Below are 19,202 nucleotides of genomic sequence, written 5' to 3'. Positions count from 1 at the left end.
TTCCAGGCTGAAAGAGTTCATCATAATCATTGGGAAGAGATGAACGCTAGCACATCATCATAAAATTTGAAAACACCAACAATAAAGTAAATACTCTTAGCAAGAGAAAAAGCAGATCACACATAAAAGAATGGGAATCAAAATGGCACCAAATCTCTCAAAAGCAACCCTGGAAACAAGAATGCCACAGAGCCATGCTTTTAAAATTCTGAGGGAAACTGTTTTTGACCTAGAATTCTGATCAGCCATATAATCAATCCCAAGCTTCTCTTTCTCAGGAATCTACTTGAAGATGTTCTCTGACGAAAGACAAGGGATCCAGAAGAATGAAGATGCAACATGGCAGAGAACAGAAGGGGTTCCCTGGAGGACAGCAAAGGGCCACAGGGACCAAGCTGCTCAGACTGGAGAATGATGGAGAGCTTCAGGAAGTATGAATCCAGGGAGAAAAAAGAAAGCTGTTGATTGTCTTACACATTTTGGAAAAGTATTATATATCAAGACTATATAAAACAGTAGAGAAGTCACAGTGAGATAACAAAAAATGAGTTTTAAAAAGTAAGTACAGAAACAAAAAAAGGTTATATAAGCAGTGAACACTATTTAGACACCCATAATAAAGTAAATATTATATAGTAATATAACCAAAAACTGTGATGAAGTACACTGAGGAGCAGAGGAGAACAGGCTTGGTGCTGGGGTGCTGAAAGATGAGAGCTGGGGCAGCTGACAAGCTTAACCCTTCACATACCCAACAGGAGGCCAAAGTACACATGAAGACAATGCATGGCGAGATAGCTCCGTCAGCCTATTCCTTAGTAACACAAAGGTAAGTACACGAAGAAAGAGCTAAAAGCTGAAAGTGACATATGAGGAGGAGTGGGTTTGGCACTTGGGGCTGTGCATAATTTGAATTTTAGTACAATTATAATTTTTAAATTATGTGCTTGTGGTATTTTGACTACAATACTTCACATGCCCATGAGTTGCTCTGTACTAAAGAGAACAAGCAGGTATGTGTTAAATAATTTTCAGATAAGCAGTCTTACCTGCTGGTTCAGTTCAATATTTGGTTGAGTAAATAGCATTTCCACTATATCTGAAATTCAAAGAGAAAAGATACTTTTTAAGAATGAAAATTAGAAGCCTGACAAATCTAGGTACAATAATTTTATAAAAGAGAGATTCTTTAGAAGAACCTTCAAGGAAATGTTAACACATTTTGTAAAATTTATAAAACAGAAAAACTTAAGAATCTAAAAAGTGGAATTATTTAGGAAAATATACTTTTTCTAACAGTTTTGACTTTTGCATTTTCATATGACACTTATAGGAATATTTTTACATTCACTATAATACTTTTCATTCATATAACTAACATGTTTATTAGCTGAAATAAGATAGGCTTCTTTTCAGGAGACAGTTACAAATTTTCCTTTGGCACTGCTATTTAATTTGTTGAGATCTTCATTTCTTATTGTTGTTGAGTTTATTTCTTTTGTTATAGAGAGAGGTAGAAAAGCGGTGGGTGATAAATTTTTGTCCAGGAAGAAATACATCTAAAAATTCAATTTGTCATTATTATTGATTATAACAGAAAAAGTATCAATGGAATCACTAACTTTGGCAAATGTTGGCTTTCTCTTGAATGTAATAGTTTGCATTAAACTTAAAATGCAAATCATAAAAGCAGACCTTGTGAAAAGCTAAGCTAGAGGAGCAAATTCTGATCTTTTCTTCTGTAAGATTAGACAGTGGTTTTGTTTTTATATTACTGCTGTTTTCCAGTAACCTTTCTAAGCCTGAGAGAGGAAAGGAAGTGTACAGTCTTTCAAGTGAGAGGGGCCCATGCAGTGAGGCTGACTGACCACATTCTACCCACTGTTCTACAGAGCTTCCAGGAACAAGGCTTTTGGCCGGTGTTCTAAAAGATTCAAAAAGAATAGCCAATGCTTTTTCTTTCTCATTTTTTGTAAATCTGGCTCCAGTAGGTGAAACATATTTTCAGCAGCACAGAAATGTATAACAAACAAAATGTAATACCTTTGTGGCCCCCGTGGCAAGCCCAGTATAAGGCAGTGCTTCCAGCTTTGTCTAAGCCATTAACACCCACTCTGTTGTCCAAACACTCTCTCAACCAGCTCAAGTTGCCTGAAAGAATTTTACATTTACAAAAACACAAGAAAAAAAGCTTTCACTTTTTATTATGCTTTCAAATCAATTTCATTGTTTCATTCTGCATAAATTTCCATTTCTAATGGATTAATCAGCAAGTATTAAATTAAGACCTCCCCATTAATGCATTTATTATGGTGCATTTTGACGTCCAGCTTATTAATGGAAAGTATTAACATCAATGTTTCTAATGACAGGTTAATGGGAAGAGTTGCCTAAATGGGTATACTTAAGATATTTCTATTGTGTTAAAAAATATATAGGGGTGGGTGTGGGTGTGTGTGTGTACTTTTTCTTTGTGAAATTCTGAAAATTGAGGAAAAAACAATCAAACCTAAGAACAAGCAGACACTATTCATATTCATATTTACAATGCATCTTCAGTTCCTATAAGAAAGGCTAAATAACCTACTCAAAGCTGCTGCTCTTATATGCTAAACTATAACTATTAATTTAAAATCCTCAGGCTAATGTCCCAAGTATCTAATTTACAAAGAATTTTTTAAATGTCAGTTTAGTCCTTTTACTTTTTCACAATCCTAACCAATAATTTCCTTGTGTACATTCAGATTTCCAAAAAACCTAAAAATGGAATGAAATGGAGCTCATTGAGGCTTTACAAAAACTCCCCATTATCTACAGCAGGGTTTCTCAGCAGCAGCCCCATTGGCATTTGGGGTTGGATTTATTGTGGGGGTGCTCCTGTGTGCTGTAGGATGTGTGGCAACAACCCCTGCCTCTCCCCAAAAGATGCCAGTAACATCCCTCCAGTCATGACAGTCAACACGTCTCCAGATATTGCCAAATATCCTCGGGGTTTGTGAAAGAGGAATCACCCCTAGCTGAGGACTACTGATCTACAGAATAAAGCCCAAGACAAGGCCGATCGTTGTTTGGTCAAGGATCTTCCCCAGGTTCATCCCTGTTGGTCATGCCCTCCCTGGCCAAATGCTCACCACACCAACGCTCTCCTAAATGCTGTACCCACCAGACCCTTCCATTCTCTTGCCCTCCAGTTACTCACCCGGGCCTCTACAGCCTGTCAAACACATTTCAATTGCTGTACTTATCATACCATATTTTAATGATCTGTTACATCTCTCTCTCCCCTGCCAGATGTTGCGCTTTGGAAGTCACAGACCATGTCTTTCAACTTGCATCTCCCCACAACAGTGTTTCTTGACTGACATTTTAAAATTAAAATCACACTTCTCTAGGGTAATAGATGTTGGGACAGACTGTCTCTGGGGAAGGCAGGGATTTAACTGAGAAGGTGCAAAGGGAACTTTCTAGGATGGCAGAAATGTTCTAGATCTTGATCTGGGTGTTGGTTACGTGGGTGTATGCATTTGTCAAAACTAATTGAAATCCGTGCATTTTACTGTACTGCATACCTCAGTCAAAAAGAATCACACCTACCTCTTTTTGCTGCTTCATGCAATGGATTGTCAATGGATTCTGCCTGCTCAGCCACTAGATTGAAAATAAAAAGTGTTAACCCAATGTTGAATTGCCACACAAATGATTTACTGAAGCCACTCATTCACCACAGTCCCCCAGCTTCAGGAGTACCAGGGCATTCAACACAGTTTCCTTTACTTAATGTGGATAAAAAGTAACAGAAAATCAAACGGACAGTTCTTGCATTAAATGAAGCTGAATTATGTGTTAAGGGAAACCAAGCCAAGCAATAAGGCAATAACATAGTAATTAACTGGAAGTATAAACAAAAACAAACAAACCTGCATACCTGAGTTAAATGCAAACTTGACATTACTCAAGTATTTAATAAAGTCACAAAAATGCAAAAGAAAGCATTTGATGTTCATTTTTACATTTTGTAGATCACTCTGCTTTAAAGATACCTGAAAATAATTTTGGTTCTCTTGTGTGTATTTATGTAGGATCGGATGAGGGGGGGAATATTTTGCTTCCTGTATTCAGAAAGAACAATCAGCATAGCTACCTGTCTCTTAAAGAAGGCGTGTTCGCGGCTGTCCCAGAATCAGTAGGAAGTGTTATTAGGAAATGGAAGAAAGAGGATTAAAACTCAGGAGCCTTGTTTATCAATTCTGTGCTCTTTTGACTTGATTCTGCTGACAACTAAACAAGTGTTTCATTTGTTTGTCCCACTTCCAGGTAGAAGCAGCTTCATGGCAGGAGCCGTGTCTCTCATCTCTCAAAGTCCCCAAACTGCCATGATAAGCATTTAATGAACATCACTGCCCCGAACATGAATGAACAAGGTCGGGTTACTCCATCACAAAAGAAAGGGCTAGTCTAAGAAACCATCTGCAAGATTGAGTTTATCAGCATTAAAAAAAATTGTTTTAAGGGATGAAGAAAGTAAAACCATAAATGTTTCCTTGGAAACCTTGGGTTAAGAATGCTACAATGCATTCTCTTAGGCCATAGAGTCAGGCTCAAGCACATCTGGTGTTCATGGCCAGTTTATTAACAGCAGGCTCATGGAACGGAAAATGTCCTAGACTGGCAATGACTCCATTGCTTTCTCAGCCACAGCAGCAAGCAGAAAAGCCTCAAGAACCAAAAAATTCCAAGTGAACGAAACTAAAGTAAAACCACTCAGCAACACTTACCATAGTTGCTTGGAATTAGTCCAGTCCTGCCTTTGGAGGTGCCTTTCCACCAATTGGTATCGCTCTGGTAAAACAAGAGTTAAATTAAGTGGTATGAAATCCAGACTGCATTCATTCACTTTTCAAATTATTTGGCTCCTAGGGAGTACCTGTTCTACAAAACGTCCATCAACCCTACCCACACTATCAAGCTTCCTCACGCCCTAGCTGTGGGTGTCCGTCTCCCTTACCACTAAGTTACAAATAAATACGCATCTGCCTGCAACAAATGGAATACATTTCATGACCGTCTCAACAACCAAACAAATAGGAGATGATATGAAACAGAAGAAAACAAATTACGCTAGTTTAGACTAGCTATATGATTTTGTGTCCACAGTTTCATTTCTCTTAACTTCGAGACAATTTTTTTTATGGGGGAGGAAGTTCTAAAGATCTCTTTATATTATCTTCATTTTGGGGGTAACTTTTTATTATAGAAAAATTTAAACTTACAAAAAAGTAGAAAGAACAATGTAATGACCATATATATACCCATTTCCCAACCGCATAAATCATTTATTAATGACCGATATTGTTTCATATATGCCCCCACGACCTCCCTCCCCTCCTGGATTATTTTAAAATAAATTCTAGACATCATATTATTTCATTTGTGAATATTTCAGTATGTATCTCTGAAAGATACATATTTTTTGAAAGGCAATTATAATGCCATTATCACAGCTTAAAAGTTTTTTCCAACAATAATTCCTTAATATCATCAAATATCTAGGTCGATACTCAAATTTCCCAACTGCCTCATAATTTGGGATTCAAATAAGGGCTATACAATATGATTGATTTGTCTTTTAAGTATCTTTTAATCTATAGGTTGTCTCTCCATTCTTTTTTATCTCTTACAGTGTATTTGTTGAAGAATCCAGTTGGTTTGTTCTGTAGTTTCAACCTCTATGGATTTTGCCTGTTGTATCCCTGTGTTATCATTAAGCATGTTTCTCTGTTCCCTGTATTGCCTATAAATTGGTCATCAGTTCTAGAGGTTTAATTAGATTCAGCTTCAATTTTTTTTGGCAAGGCTATTTCCTAGGCAATATTGATTTCTTCCATTAGGAAATGAGAACTATCTAGTCGGCTTCTTTTTGTAATGTTAGTAGCCCTTCATGATCATTGTCTAGATCCACTATTTCCTAGAGGCTGCAAGATGGTGACATTCTAATTCTATCATTCCTTCTTCATTGAAATATCATTCCTTCTTCCTGAATACCTCTTTAAACAAAAACTTCCTCATCAACTCTCAGATCGCCCAGATAAGAAATTCACAAAGAAAACACAGAATAAATGGTGATTCTTTCCCTTAACAGTTGTCAGAATAAAAACCTGGTTTCCTAGCATTCTCTCATGCTGACCAATGAGATTTGTTCAGAAGTAACATCAGAAACTCATAAATTTAAGTGTATTTAATGTGTTTCAATTCTTGGAAGTTGTTGCCCTAATTGATGCTCAAATTGTCCTATCTTTGGCCAGTGGGAGTCTCTTCAAGTTCGTTCCCAAGTCCTTTCAGTGTGACCCTACTGTCTTTAGGAGTTTCCATGTTTTCTAATAAGAGGATGTTCTGGGTTTATCTTGTACCTCTGCTGCCCCTGACTTGGTACCAGCCATTTCTCAAAGAAGCCTGTTCGTTTCAATGGAAAATAACATATTATTATTGGGTTGGTCATTTTTCCTAGGCCCTTTTAAAGAACACAGCAGGGAATATTTTCGTTTTATTTTAGATAAAATACAATGTGATCCTTCCAATTCAGATGAAGGAATACAGAGTTTTTCTTAAACTGTCATTAATCTTACATCTGTGTAGCCTTTTTGCCATGCTGAAAATCCGTGAGCAACATCACCGACCTAATGACTCATTTGCTCTAAACCACAATACACATGCAACAATCTCAGAATTAGCAATACCTACATTTCCCTAACAAGGGCGTGATTTAAAACAATTTACCCTTTTTTGGCCAGTTCTTTTTGTCCATATATATATATATGTCTTTCATATATATCCATATTCTACTATGGATGTTCAGTCAAATTGCTGAGTTTTAAACTTGGAATATTTCCTCTCTGTGTGGTTACGCCAATTACCAGGGTACAATTAAGTTCATTTGATTCATTCTGCTTTTAATTTTTAGGGATTGCTTTTTACTTCAATTTTTAACTATGTCAAGGTTTACATCAGTTCAAAGTCAAATCCACAAAACAAGGTATAATTTTCTAAAAACTCTATCTTCCATCTATGTTCATTATACCCTATTTCCCTCCTTCCACCTAGAGAAAGGATCTTTACTCTTCATAGAATAAAACTAAATTTTACCTTGCAACTCATCTTTCAACTTTTTATCTGAAATTGAGAAAAACAAGTGTCTGCATGTGTGTGTGTGTGCGTGTGTGTGTACACATACACTCTCACCCTTTCCTAGAAAACTGAGGATACACTATCTACATTTTCTCACTTTGCTTTTTTTTTTCACTTAAATTACTTCATAATAGCATATAGAGATATTCCCCATTTCTTTCTACAGCTGCATAACATTCTGTTTGTGGATAGACCAAAGCTTATTCAACTCTTTTCCTATTGATGGAAATAAGGGCTATTTTCAATCTTATGCTACTATCAATTGTGCTAAAATGAACAGACTTGTACATATGTACTTCTATGTGCATATACATTTAAATAACTTACAACGTTATAGCTACATAAAACAGTCTTTATATGTGGTATTACAAGATGTTATCTGGACTTACCATGTCAGTAATGTAGATAATATCACCTTCCTCAAAGTATAATTCATCTGGCTAGAAGAAAAAAAAAAGTTTGACTCCATGTGATTTTTCATGAATTAGAATATAATGATTATATAGATTCGAAATTCTATCATATTCTAATAAACAATGCGGTTTTATACACTTAAATCAGCACATAAGCCATATAATAAAACACTACTGAAAAATTAACACACGAATAGATGGCTGGATTTTTTTCCCATGATGAACTGCAAAGAATTACATATATAAAGATTCTCCACACACACCTTGCATTCTTCTACAACCAAAGCAAGACATTTGTATATCAAAACAGAATATTAATAAAACTTCTCCCTTGTAGAAATTCTATAAGGTGGTATATATTTTTTCATAAAAATATAAATGTCTAGAATTAGAGTCATGAAAAACAGCCAGAAGCTTGATTTTCTATTAAACAAGGCCTAAATCCTTGAACACTTTAAGATCAACATCTGCTATCTGCTCATTTTGAGAAAATCATTATCCTAGCTCTTCATGTTCAGGGAGAATGAACATTTTCTGTATGAGAAAAGTTAATATATAATTAAACCATTAATAAGGCTAAAGAGCTAAAAGATATGAAGCAGTAACTCAGCCAGTCCAGAAACCCCAAGCAGCTCTAAGGAGTTAGCTAATTACACAGACCATATGTGCTCTGGCCTGTACCAACTAAATGTTCTAAAAACTTTCTGAGGCCAGGTGCGGTGGCTCATGCCTGTAATCCCAGCACTTTGGGAGGCCGAGGCAGGTGGTTCACGAGGCCAGGAGTTCAAGACCAGCCTGGCCAAGATGGTGAAACCCCGTCTCTACTAAAAATACAAAAATCAGCTGGGCATGGTGGGGGATGCCTGTAATCCCAGCTACTCGGGAGGCTGAGGCAGAGAATTGCTTGAACCCGGGAGGCAGAGGTTGTGGTGAGCTGAGATCACGCCACTGCACCCCAGCCTGGGTGACAGAGCGAGACTCCGTCTCAAAGAACAAAACAAAACAAAACAAAACAAAACAAACAAACAAAAGCAACCAAAAAAACTTTCTGAATAAAGATACACATTTTAAACATCTTTTGACCATCAGTAGATAACACTTACCATGACTTTATAGTAAGCAGGGTGATGCCTACTGAGAGCAAATTTCAGGTGTTAGGAAATGTTTACATCATCATGGTGGATGAAAAATGTAGGACACAAATTTCACATGTGATAAGAACACAACTATGCATTAAATAGACACAGAAAAATTTCCAAATTCTGTCATGAGCATGTGTTGCTTTCATAGTTTAGGTGGGAAAAATACTTTTAAAAGAAAGGCTTTGATATTTCTGATTATAATTACTATTCCATATAAATCAAAATTATGCTAGTGAAACAAATTACTTCATCCAGCCAGGCGTGGTAGCTCACGCCTGCAATTCCTGCACTTTGGGAAGCTGAGGCAGGCAGATCACTTGAGGACAGGCGTTCGAGACCAGCCTGGCCAACATGGTGAAACCCTGTCTCTACTAAAAACACACACAAAAAATGTGCCAGGCGTGGTGGTGTACACTTGTAATCCCAGCTACTCGGGAGGCTGAGACATGAGAATCACTTGAACCTGGGAGGCAGAGGTTGCAGTGAGCCAAGATTACACCACGGCACTCCAGCCTCAGTGACAGAGCGAGACTCTGTCTCAAAAAAATTTTTAATAAATAAAATTAAAAATAAAATATTTCATCCATTCATTTTTCCATTTGTTTACCTCCTCTCAGTAGCAGACTAGAGCAGTAAATATGATTCTGCATTAGCAATTTATTTAGTTTTAAAGCTGATCTACATTCTTATTATAACTATTTCTCCATGAATCTAAATGAAGGCTATTATCAGCAATAACATGCTTTAAGCAACCATAATACATGGAAATACTTAGATGCATTATGCATTCAAATATAAAAATTAGCAAATGATGATTACTGATGCCCCGAAATGGCTAAAGTCCTTTAAAAGGTAACTTTCTGAAATATATATTGCTTTTACACTTTGATTTGCACAGACTAGTCTTACACATAGCACAAACTATGGAAAATTAGTTATATGTACTAGACCTTGTAATATACATTTTGATATTATTTGAAATAAGTTTTTACTTTTTATTTTTGTTGCTTGAATTTGGGAAAAAAGAAATTAATGATCACTAATATTCTCTCAAACCTGCCTCTAAAATGTTCTGATGATCGATCAATGACCACTATTACTAACGATATGTGACAGATATAGAAAGTGATTAGGTAAACAAACTATTTCCTTTAGTATTTATTTGACGCAAACTGGATCACTCCCAGAGAGGCCAGAAAGATGACTCTCTCCGCACGCAGCATCCCAGCTGGACTCAGCAGCCACCCCCACCCCAACCTCCCGCCCACATTAAGGTTGGCCTTTGCTGGCAATTTTAACACCATCTGACTCTCTCTCCTTTAGATGGTGCTAAGGCCTGGGAGGGGAGAATGAAGGAAGAAGAAGAGTGTAAGGAAAATAGGATATGTGGGCTGCAACATTTTCCTGGAGCAACTTTTCATTTCCTGGAACTTGAAAGAGTTCAATGCCTTGAAGAAGACTGTCCCATCTATGAGCCGTCCTGGGCTGTTCTTACTGAGTACATCTCCCAAAGTTAATCTCACTCAGTTATGTCTCAAAATAAATCCTCCTCAATCAGTACTTTCAAGAAGTTAAGACGTCATCTTTCTCTACAGTTTGACCCTCCTTCTAAAATCACAAAAGTCAAATCTCCCTAAATTTCCACATTTAATAAAATCACTCACCCTTTAAACAAACAAAACACATTATGAAAAAGTGCCAAACAAATAGCTTTTAAAAACAAAGAACACACACAATCATGGTAATGAGTCTTTCTTACAAAAATAAGCAATAAAGTCAGGGGGAATAGGGAGTAACTGTTTAATGGGTACAGGGTTAATCTGTGGGATGATGAAAATGTTTTAGAACTAGACAGAGGTAATGAATTGTGAATGTACTAAACACCACTGAATGATTCACTTTAAAATGGTTAATTTGGAAATAAGCCAGGCACAGAAAGACAAACATCGCATGTTCTCACTTATTTGTGAGATCTAAAAATCAAAACAATTGAACTCATGGACATAGAGAGTAGACGTATGGCTACCAGAGGCTGGGAAGGGTAATGGGCAAACCTGGGGGGAGGTGGGGATGGTTAATGGGTACAAAAAAAATTTAGAAAGAAATAATAAGACCTATTATTTGATAGCACAACAGGATAACTATAGTCAATAATAATCGTACATTTTTAAATAACTAAAAGAGTATAATTGGATTGTTTGTAACACAAAGGATAAACGCTTGAGGGGATGGATACTTAATATCCCATGATGTGATGATTCCACACTGCATGCCTGTATCCAAACATCTCATGTGCCCCATGAATATATACACCTACTACATACTCACAGGAATTAAAAATTTTTTAAATGGTTCATTTTATGTTATGTGAATTTTACCTCAATTTTTTAAAAAAAGTAATAAAGCCCAAAATAGTTAAAACTCTTAATGTCTTTCAAGTAATTCTTGTCCTCTGTGGTTTGGGAAAGTGCATCATTTGAGAAAGACCACTAAGTGCCAGTCGCTTCGACACCTCTCAGTGCTATTTCGGTTTTTGAATTAATGGCTGCCGTTCAATAGTGGTGTCTGCCACAAGCCACCCATTAGGTCAGACTTGTTTTTCAACTGAGGCAATGAGAACAGGCAGTCCATTTCAGTCAGGCAAAAAGTGACCTCATGTTTTCATCCTGAGAAATTACAGTCGACAGTTTATTCTCTTTTAATCCATAACTCCCAGACACGGAATGCTACTACTCGTAAAATGTCTTCTTCTAAAGAAACTAGGGACATGTTTTCCTAATTTAGCTAAGTAGGTAGTCTACCAAATTCTTCACAGTGTTGGTGGCAGTACATACAACACGGTAATTTCATTATTTTAACAACAGATTTCACCTGCAATATTCACATTTTCCATTAAGAAACCACTAGCAGGATACCTGATCTAAATTGTTCAATGAGCCTCTACTTTTAAATTCTCAGCATCACAGTTAGGGAACAGAAATGGGAAAACAATAACATAATGAAGTATGCACTTCTCTGTTTACAGCTTGTTCTTTGTTTTTTAACCACATTCCTCCTTTCCTCTCTCCTTGAAGAACAACAAGGTATCAGAATAAGTAGGCTGTTGTCCACTGGGATGTTACAGCAAAGAGTACACACTTGGTAACATATATTCCCATTCCATATATTCTTGGTAACATATAATTCCCAAGGCATTAATTTTGTTGGTTTATGCAAATATATTTTATGAAAAGTTCAGAAAAACTGATATACTTTTGAAATTTTTCAGATTTGTCAGTCTGAAGCCCCCAAAATTAATAAAAAGAGAAAACAAATTCTCCACAGATGTTTTTATTCAACACTTTATAGTATATATTATGTGCCACGTACTGGTCTGGGCATTCAGAAATATTAACTAATTTGTTCCTCACCAAGAACACTATGAAGTGGGTGCTATTCTTATCATCATGTTACAGATGAGAAACCTGTCCAAGGCCATAGAGCAGGTACATGGTAGAACCTGGACTTGAACTATAAGTCAGATTACAGAGTCCCCGCTCTTACCCACCACCTGTGCTTTCTCTCATACAAAAGGCATCACACACAGCCATTATTAGCCATCATGGTGTCATGACCGGATTAAAAGCTGGCCGCCTTGGAAAATATCTGTCTCTATCCACTCCCAACTGCCCTACCCCTATAGTGCAGTATAACAAAACCAATGGCAGCATATTTTACTTGCAAAGTATACTTGACCTCATTTGGTCCTCACAACTCACTAGGCTTGGATGGGTCATGGATATAATCTCTATTTCACAACCAGGCTTAGAGAAGTTAAAAAATCTCTACAAATCAGAGTGAGTGGCAGGGCTGGGCTCCTATCTCAGCTCTTAGATTCCCAGTCTCCTTCCTCTACACGTGGCTCTATTAACCTAGTGCAGCCCAGCAACCTTTACATGACAGAGCAGGGTCCTGCTGGTTTCCCTTTGGAAATCAATGCACCTCCTAACACAGGAAATTCTGTTCTCTCCTCATCAGTCTGTCTTGACACTCGTCAATTCAGTCCAGACAGGTCTGTGGTTGACACTTTATTAAAAGGAGCTGGGTGAGACAAAAGAACCAAACGGGGCTGGGTGGTGCCAAGACACCCTTGCCTTTAAGCAAGACAGATGAGAAATGGGTTGGCAGGAAGAACCAGGAGCTACCTAGCGTTCTTCCTATTCAATGGATCCCCAAGACTGGGGTTGGGCATTGCTGTTCCCATCTCCTGAGGGGGAACAGGAGCTTAAAACTGGACCCAGGCCTGCCTGGGGGGCTGCACATGCCAGCAATGTCCCTCAGAGCCCACCTCAGCCTTTCAATATTGCCTGGTCCCAGTGACTTTGAGGAGGCCAGGTCAGCTTGGGATATGCTGTGGTGTATCTATCCCTCCAGAGAAGATGGCTGCTGGTCAGAGGGGAGAGAGAAAGACCAAACAGCCTCCAACAGAAATTCTCATTCAGAAAAAGAAGATAAGACTAACCTAGTTCTGGAATGAGATTCAAAATTTAACAATGGGTATGGCATGGCACTTAACCAGTCAGGAAGGTCTGTGGGAGCTAGAGGCTACCTGCTGTGCCAGACGCTACCCGCTTCATACCTGAATTGAATGGAGCTGAACAGGGGAGAAATATAGAGGCAACAGGGCTTGAAGTGGTCATTACTGACTGTAGCCTACAATCCTTGGGACTAAAAATATTAAAAATACAACATTTTAAATATAGAATATTTTTTAAAGCCTAAAGAATTAAATGTATAGTCTCCTGTATATTCAATAATAACTAAGATTTTTTTAAAGCAGTGGAGAAACTCCATCTTAGAGTAGAATTGGAAGTAAATAAATCAATACACAACCCATCAAAAATATCTGTTAAATGTCTATTAATATAGCAACCACTATTCCTTTGATAGTAACAATTACTCCTTAATAGTAATAGCAGCTTTAGGCAATTAATCTCATTTAATTCTCACTAAAACCTGGTGGGACTATTATTATCCTCACTTTACAGATGAGAACACTGTGACAGAGAGGTTCAGTAATTTCCTCAAGGTCACACAGCTGCTCAAGAAGTGGAGCTGGTCCTGAACCCTAGTGCGGGCTCTGAACCCGGTGCTACCCTGCTTCCTCAGACGCTGTGCCTATGAGCAGGACTGAAATACCATGTGTGGAAGTTCAGAGGCAGGAGAGGCAGTCCACCTCCAGCTGGAGTGGTCAGCAAAGTCTTTACAAAAGAGGAAGTATTTAATGTGAGCTTGGAAGGGACAGGGCCATGGGTCTAGAAAGGGTTGAGAGATAGGTTCTACTGTGAGTCACATCTAGATGGGATAGTTCAAGAACAGAAAGGAGCAGAGCACACCGGGGCTGGAATAGGGGCTGGACTATACAGGACGACATCTTTAGTCAAATAAAAGGTTGAAGCAGTTGGCGGAAGCAAAGCCACCTTTGAGGAATGCCAATCTAGCTCAGACGACAGATGGAATGGAGGAGCTAAGTCTGTAGGCGGTGAGGAAAGGCATAACCAGGTCATGAGGAAGCAAAGGGGAAGGGAGAGGTCGGTGAGAAAGGACAAAAGCGAAGACAACGAAGCATACGAAGAGAGGAGATAGAGTCAGGAGTCACCTCCAGCCTCAAAACAAAGTAAATGCAAGTCCCATTCTAGATTCGAGGAGGCAGCAGAGAATGGTCTATTCATTGAGTGGCCCAGGCTGGCACCTGACCACCCCTCACCTCCCTCACTTTTATCCCTCTCAGGGTCATGCAACCAACCAGGACACAACTGATAAGGACAAGCAGAGGCATAAAACGACAGCGCTCCCCATGAGCAGGGCTTAAACATAACAGCCCTGGGCCTCACACTTCCCTGTTATAGGCTCTTTGTGCCCTCTCCCTATCTCAAATGCTTACGTTAGAGTCCAAACCCCCAGTACAGACGCCCCTGACATACGATGATCCAACTTAACAATTTGTCAACTTGACGATGAGCTTATGGGGGTATTAAATGCATTTTTGACTTACGGATTTTTTTGTCTTACAATGAGTTTATTGGGTTCACCATAAGTTGAAGAGCATCCGTACTTACATATATGACTGTATTTGGAGATAAGGACTTTAGAGTTAACTAAGTTAAAATGAGGTCTTTAGGGTGAGCCCTAATCCAATGACACATATCTTCTTTTTTTTTTTTTTTTTTTTTAAGACGGAGTCTCACTCTGTCACCAGGCTGGAGTGCAGTGGCGCAATCTCAGCTCACTGCAATCTCTGCCTCCTGGGCTCAAGTGATTCTCCTGCCTCGGCCTCTCGAGTAGCTGGGATTACAGGTGCACACCACCACACCCAGCTAATTTCCATATTTTTAGTAGAGATGGGGTTTCACCATGTTGGCCAGGATGGCCTCGATCTTCTGACCTCGTGATCCACTCACCTCAGCCTCCCAAAATGCTGGGATTACAGGAGTGAGCCACCGTGCCCAGCGACTCACATCTTTATAAGAAGAGGAGATGAAAACACAGACATTCAGAGGAAAGACCATAAGAAGACAAGGAGAGAAGTCTGATATCTACAAGCCAAGGAGCAAGGCCTCAGAAGAAACCAATCCTGCCGACACCTTGATCTCAGTCTTCTAGCTCCCAGAATTGTGAGAAAATAAATTTCTTTTGGTTAAATCACCCAGTCTGTAGAACTTTGTTATGGCAGGCTCAGTAAACTAACTCTACCCATTCCCAATCCCTCACCAACACAGGAGAGTTGTCAGTGGAATCTCTTGGTGAGAAGACTAAAAACCCTACCTTTCTTGTTCCAGAAACATTTCATGGACAAAGTCTTGGGAGAACTGTCTGAATATGCACACCCCCATGTTAGTCTATTAGTGGCTACCATTTTTTGGTGCTCACCATGTGGTAGGCCTTCAATATTCACCCCGCTCCATGCTCAGGGCATGGTTCCACTGCACAATGGTATCCCCACTTTCACATGAGGAATCAATGGCAGTGAGGTAAGAAAATTCACGCAGTAAGTAAAAGACAGATTTGGGATTTGAAGGCAGGCCCTGGCCTGATGGCAGTGAACTGATGCTCAGTGTCACTTGTTCTGTGTGACCTTCTGAGTTGCCTTTAACTTTGGGGACAGCAGGGTCTGGGGCAAACCCAGGTGAAGCTGGCAACAAGCTGACTGCCCACAGAGAGAAAGCTCTGGTCCCTAGCATATATGAGAGAAAAGTCAACGAGAGCAGGTTTCCCCTTGATATGGTTTTGCTGTGTCCCCACCCAAATCTCACCTTGAATTGTAGGTCCCATAATCCCCATGTGTTGTGGGAGGGACCTGGTGGGAGACAACTGGATCATGGGAGCAGTTTCCCCCATATCATTCTCGTGGTAGTGAGTAAGTCTCACAAGATGTGTTGATTTTATAAGGGGTTTCCCCTTTCACTTGGTTCTCATTCTCTCTTGTCTGCTGCCATGTAAGACATGCCTTTCGCCTTCCACCATGACTGTGACTCCGATAATCCTCTTTTTCTCTATAAATTACCCAGTCTCAGGTATGTCTCTATCAGCAGAGTGAAAACAGACTCATACACCCCTCCTCCCCAAGAAACCTTCTTGGTTTCTTTCCTTTCCCTCCTAACTGTCTCAACTCCCTGCTTCACCATCTAGTCACTCCTGTATCAAAACCATCTACTCACCTCCAATCTTACCCAGAGCAAAATCCAAATGAGATCCACAGGCCCTAAATGCTCTGCCCTTCCAGTCCACCCCAACTCTCGGAAGTAGTCTCCCACCACCCTCTCCCACGTTTGCAACTTTCCAAGCCATGCTGTCTTTCCTGCTTTTTCTATTCTAGCATCCACCAAGGATGCTACTTGCACTTGTTGCTCCCTCACTTCCTTCAGGTCTCTCCCCAGATGCCACCTTTATAGAAAGGCCATCTCTGAACATGCTATTGAAGACAGCACTCTTTTCTCCATTAACTTCTTTGCTCCTAACCCTCCTTATTTTTCTCCATAGTACTTAGCCCCTGACAGTCACATTCATTTGTCTGCTTACTCTCTGTCTCTCTCCACTGGATGCAAGCTCTATGAGACCATCCTTTCTGTTGTCCCTGCACTAGTCACAAGGCCTGGACCAGTGTCTGGCATATAATAGGCGCTTAATAAACCACAGATAAATGGATGGATACCAGAAACTATAACAATGGAAAATGCACACTGCAGAGAAATAAAAAATTGTTCTGGAAGGTTAGCAGTAGATATCATTATGAGCTATTTTGAGGGAGAGGGTCAAGAGGAGAATGAAGGAAGGTTAGTATGAGATTCAGACGAAGGATGACTAAGACAGGGTCGCTGTGCTTTATATGCAAGTCACTTGTCAATTTGAAAGCAGGTGGTGTCACCATGTAGGGAGAAGCTTTACAAGACAGACATGACCTCAAGACGCAGAAGACATGCAAGTCAGCCTGGGACTTAACTTGCACCGCTCTGGACCCAACATCCATTCCTGAGAATTACCTAGGTCTATCAAAGAAAAGGCACACCATTCACACCAGAGGAAATGTCTAAATAAAATCATCTTAGGTTTTTCTGTCAATTTTAAAAGTTAAAAACTGAACACTTACAGTTCTGGGTTCAAACGTATACAGGGCTCTGAAGACTTTAACTTGCCCTAAAAAAGGAAGAAAAAACAACAACTGAATTTTTCATTCCTGAATTTGCTCTTAATAGCATTATCCATTATATCCTTCAGAATTCCCTAATTAAAAATCCACATGATCAAGCAGAACAGAGGATACTAGAGGCTGGAAAGGGTAGAGAAAAAGGAAGGACAGGGAGAGATTTCCTAAAGGATACAAAATCACACCTAGATAGGAGGAATAAGTTCCAGTGTTCTATACCACCATAAGATGGCCATAGCTAACAATTATTATATAGTTCAAACAGCTAGCAGGAAGATATTAAATTTCCCAATATAAAGAAATGATAAATGTTTAAGATGATGAAACGCTAATTATCCTGATCTGATCACTATACATTATATGTATCAAAACATCACTATGTAGCCCATGAATATGTACAATTATCTGTCAATTATAAAATAAATTTTAAAAACGTATCATTATATATCAATGTGACTACATAGAAAAATTATATAAGTAGCAGCAGCAACTACTGTCATTATAAAAACACTGACTGAAATATCTCTATCCAAGAAAAAAAAAAAGCCTGTGGGAGAACAGTATTCTGTTCACAAAAGAATTCACAAAAGAATTGAGTGCCTTTTCCACATAGGAGATATTTTTTAATATTTCTTAAGTGAATGTAAGAACAGACACACACCTCTGAAAGATGACTTTGCTTCCTTCTAACAGCAAGGAGCTACATAATTATTTGTGCTTAGGTTCTGTCCTATACAGAGTCCTTCCAACCCTGAGATATAAGTTTAAAAATATAAACATGACCATCTTAACATAAACAAATCCTTAATGTGATCATCTACACTGGTTTAATATTCTTAAATCAGTGGGTTGGAATTCTATATATTCCAAAAGAAAAGAAAATACCACGGAGAGGAAAAAAAAAAAAAAGGACCCAGTGGAGAAACCTATGATTCCATTAAGTCCCAAAACAGAAAAGAGGCAACAAGGTCACATGCCTGAGAGTTGTCCTCCTTCCTGCCAAACAATACTTCCTCCTTTCTCTCTTCGTAGACTGCATTTCCATAACACTCCGGACTATAATCACTGATTTGCTACCTGTCTCATTTGACGGCAGGAACTCTAACTTGGTCAATTTCCCAGCACCTAACTGGCACATAGTAGAACTTAATAAATGTTTGCTAAATGAGTATAATCATCCCTCAGTATCCAAGGGCACCGGTTCTAGAACCACGATGGATACCAAAATCCATGGATGTTCAAGACCTTTATATAAAATGGCATAGTATTTGCACATATATACATCCTCCCATATACTTGAAATCATCTTTAGATTACTTATTATACCTAATGCAATGTAAATACTATGTAAATAGTTGTTATATTGTAATTTTTATTTGTATTATTGTATTATTATTATTATTATTATTATTATTATTATTATTTGAAACAGATTCTCACTCTTTTGCCCAGGCTGGAGTGCAGTGGCACAATCTCGGCTCACTGGAACCTCCACCTCCCAGGTTCAAGAGATTCTCCTGCCTCAGCCTCCCGAGTGACTGGGACTACGGGCACCTGCCACCATACCCAGCTAATTTGTATATTTTTAGTAGAGATGGGGTTTCGCCATGTTGGCCAGGCTGGTCTCCAACTCCTGACTTCAAGCGATCTGCCTGCCTCAGACTCCCAAAGTGCTGGGATTACAGGCATGAGCCACCATGCCTGAACAGTATTGTTATTTTTTAGTATTTTTCCTGAATATATTTGATTCACAGTTGGTTGAATCTGTAGATGTGGAACCAG

General features: G+C 38.9%; 1 protein-coding gene across 2 annotated transcripts in view; it reads right to left on the bottom strand.

The window, feature by feature from the left end:
- OSTF1 (osteoclast stimulating factor 1) overlaps positions 1-19,202 on the bottom strand; it is a 57,799-nt gene that overhangs the window by 11,774 nt on the left and 26,823 nt on the right. For both annotated transcript variants that reach the window (XM_054500106.2, XM_054500105.2), the window contains exons 2-7: positions 17,364-17,410; positions 7,572-7,622; positions 4,776-4,839; positions 3,595-3,648; positions 2,044-2,151; positions 1,050-1,099 (exon numbers count right to left, since the gene is read on the bottom strand). In XM_054500106.2, coding sequence (XP_054356081.1) covers positions 1,050-1,099; positions 2,044-2,151; positions 3,595-3,648; positions 4,776-4,839; positions 7,572-7,622; positions 17,364-17,410 — 374 coding nt within the window. The remainder of the gene's footprint in view (positions 1-1,049; positions 1,100-2,043; positions 2,152-3,594; positions 3,649-4,775; positions 4,840-7,571; positions 7,623-17,363; positions 17,411-19,202) is intronic.

Source organism: Pongo pygmaeus, chromosome 13, assembly GCF_028885625.2.
Source record: "Pongo pygmaeus isolate AG05252 chromosome 13, NHGRI_mPonPyg2-v2.0_pri, whole genome shotgun sequence".
NCBI lineage: Eukaryota > Metazoa > Chordata > Mammalia > Primates > Hominidae > Pongo > Pongo pygmaeus.
The sequence above is the reverse complement of the archived record's forward strand: the minus strand, read 5'-3'. Positions and strand labels throughout refer to the sequence as shown.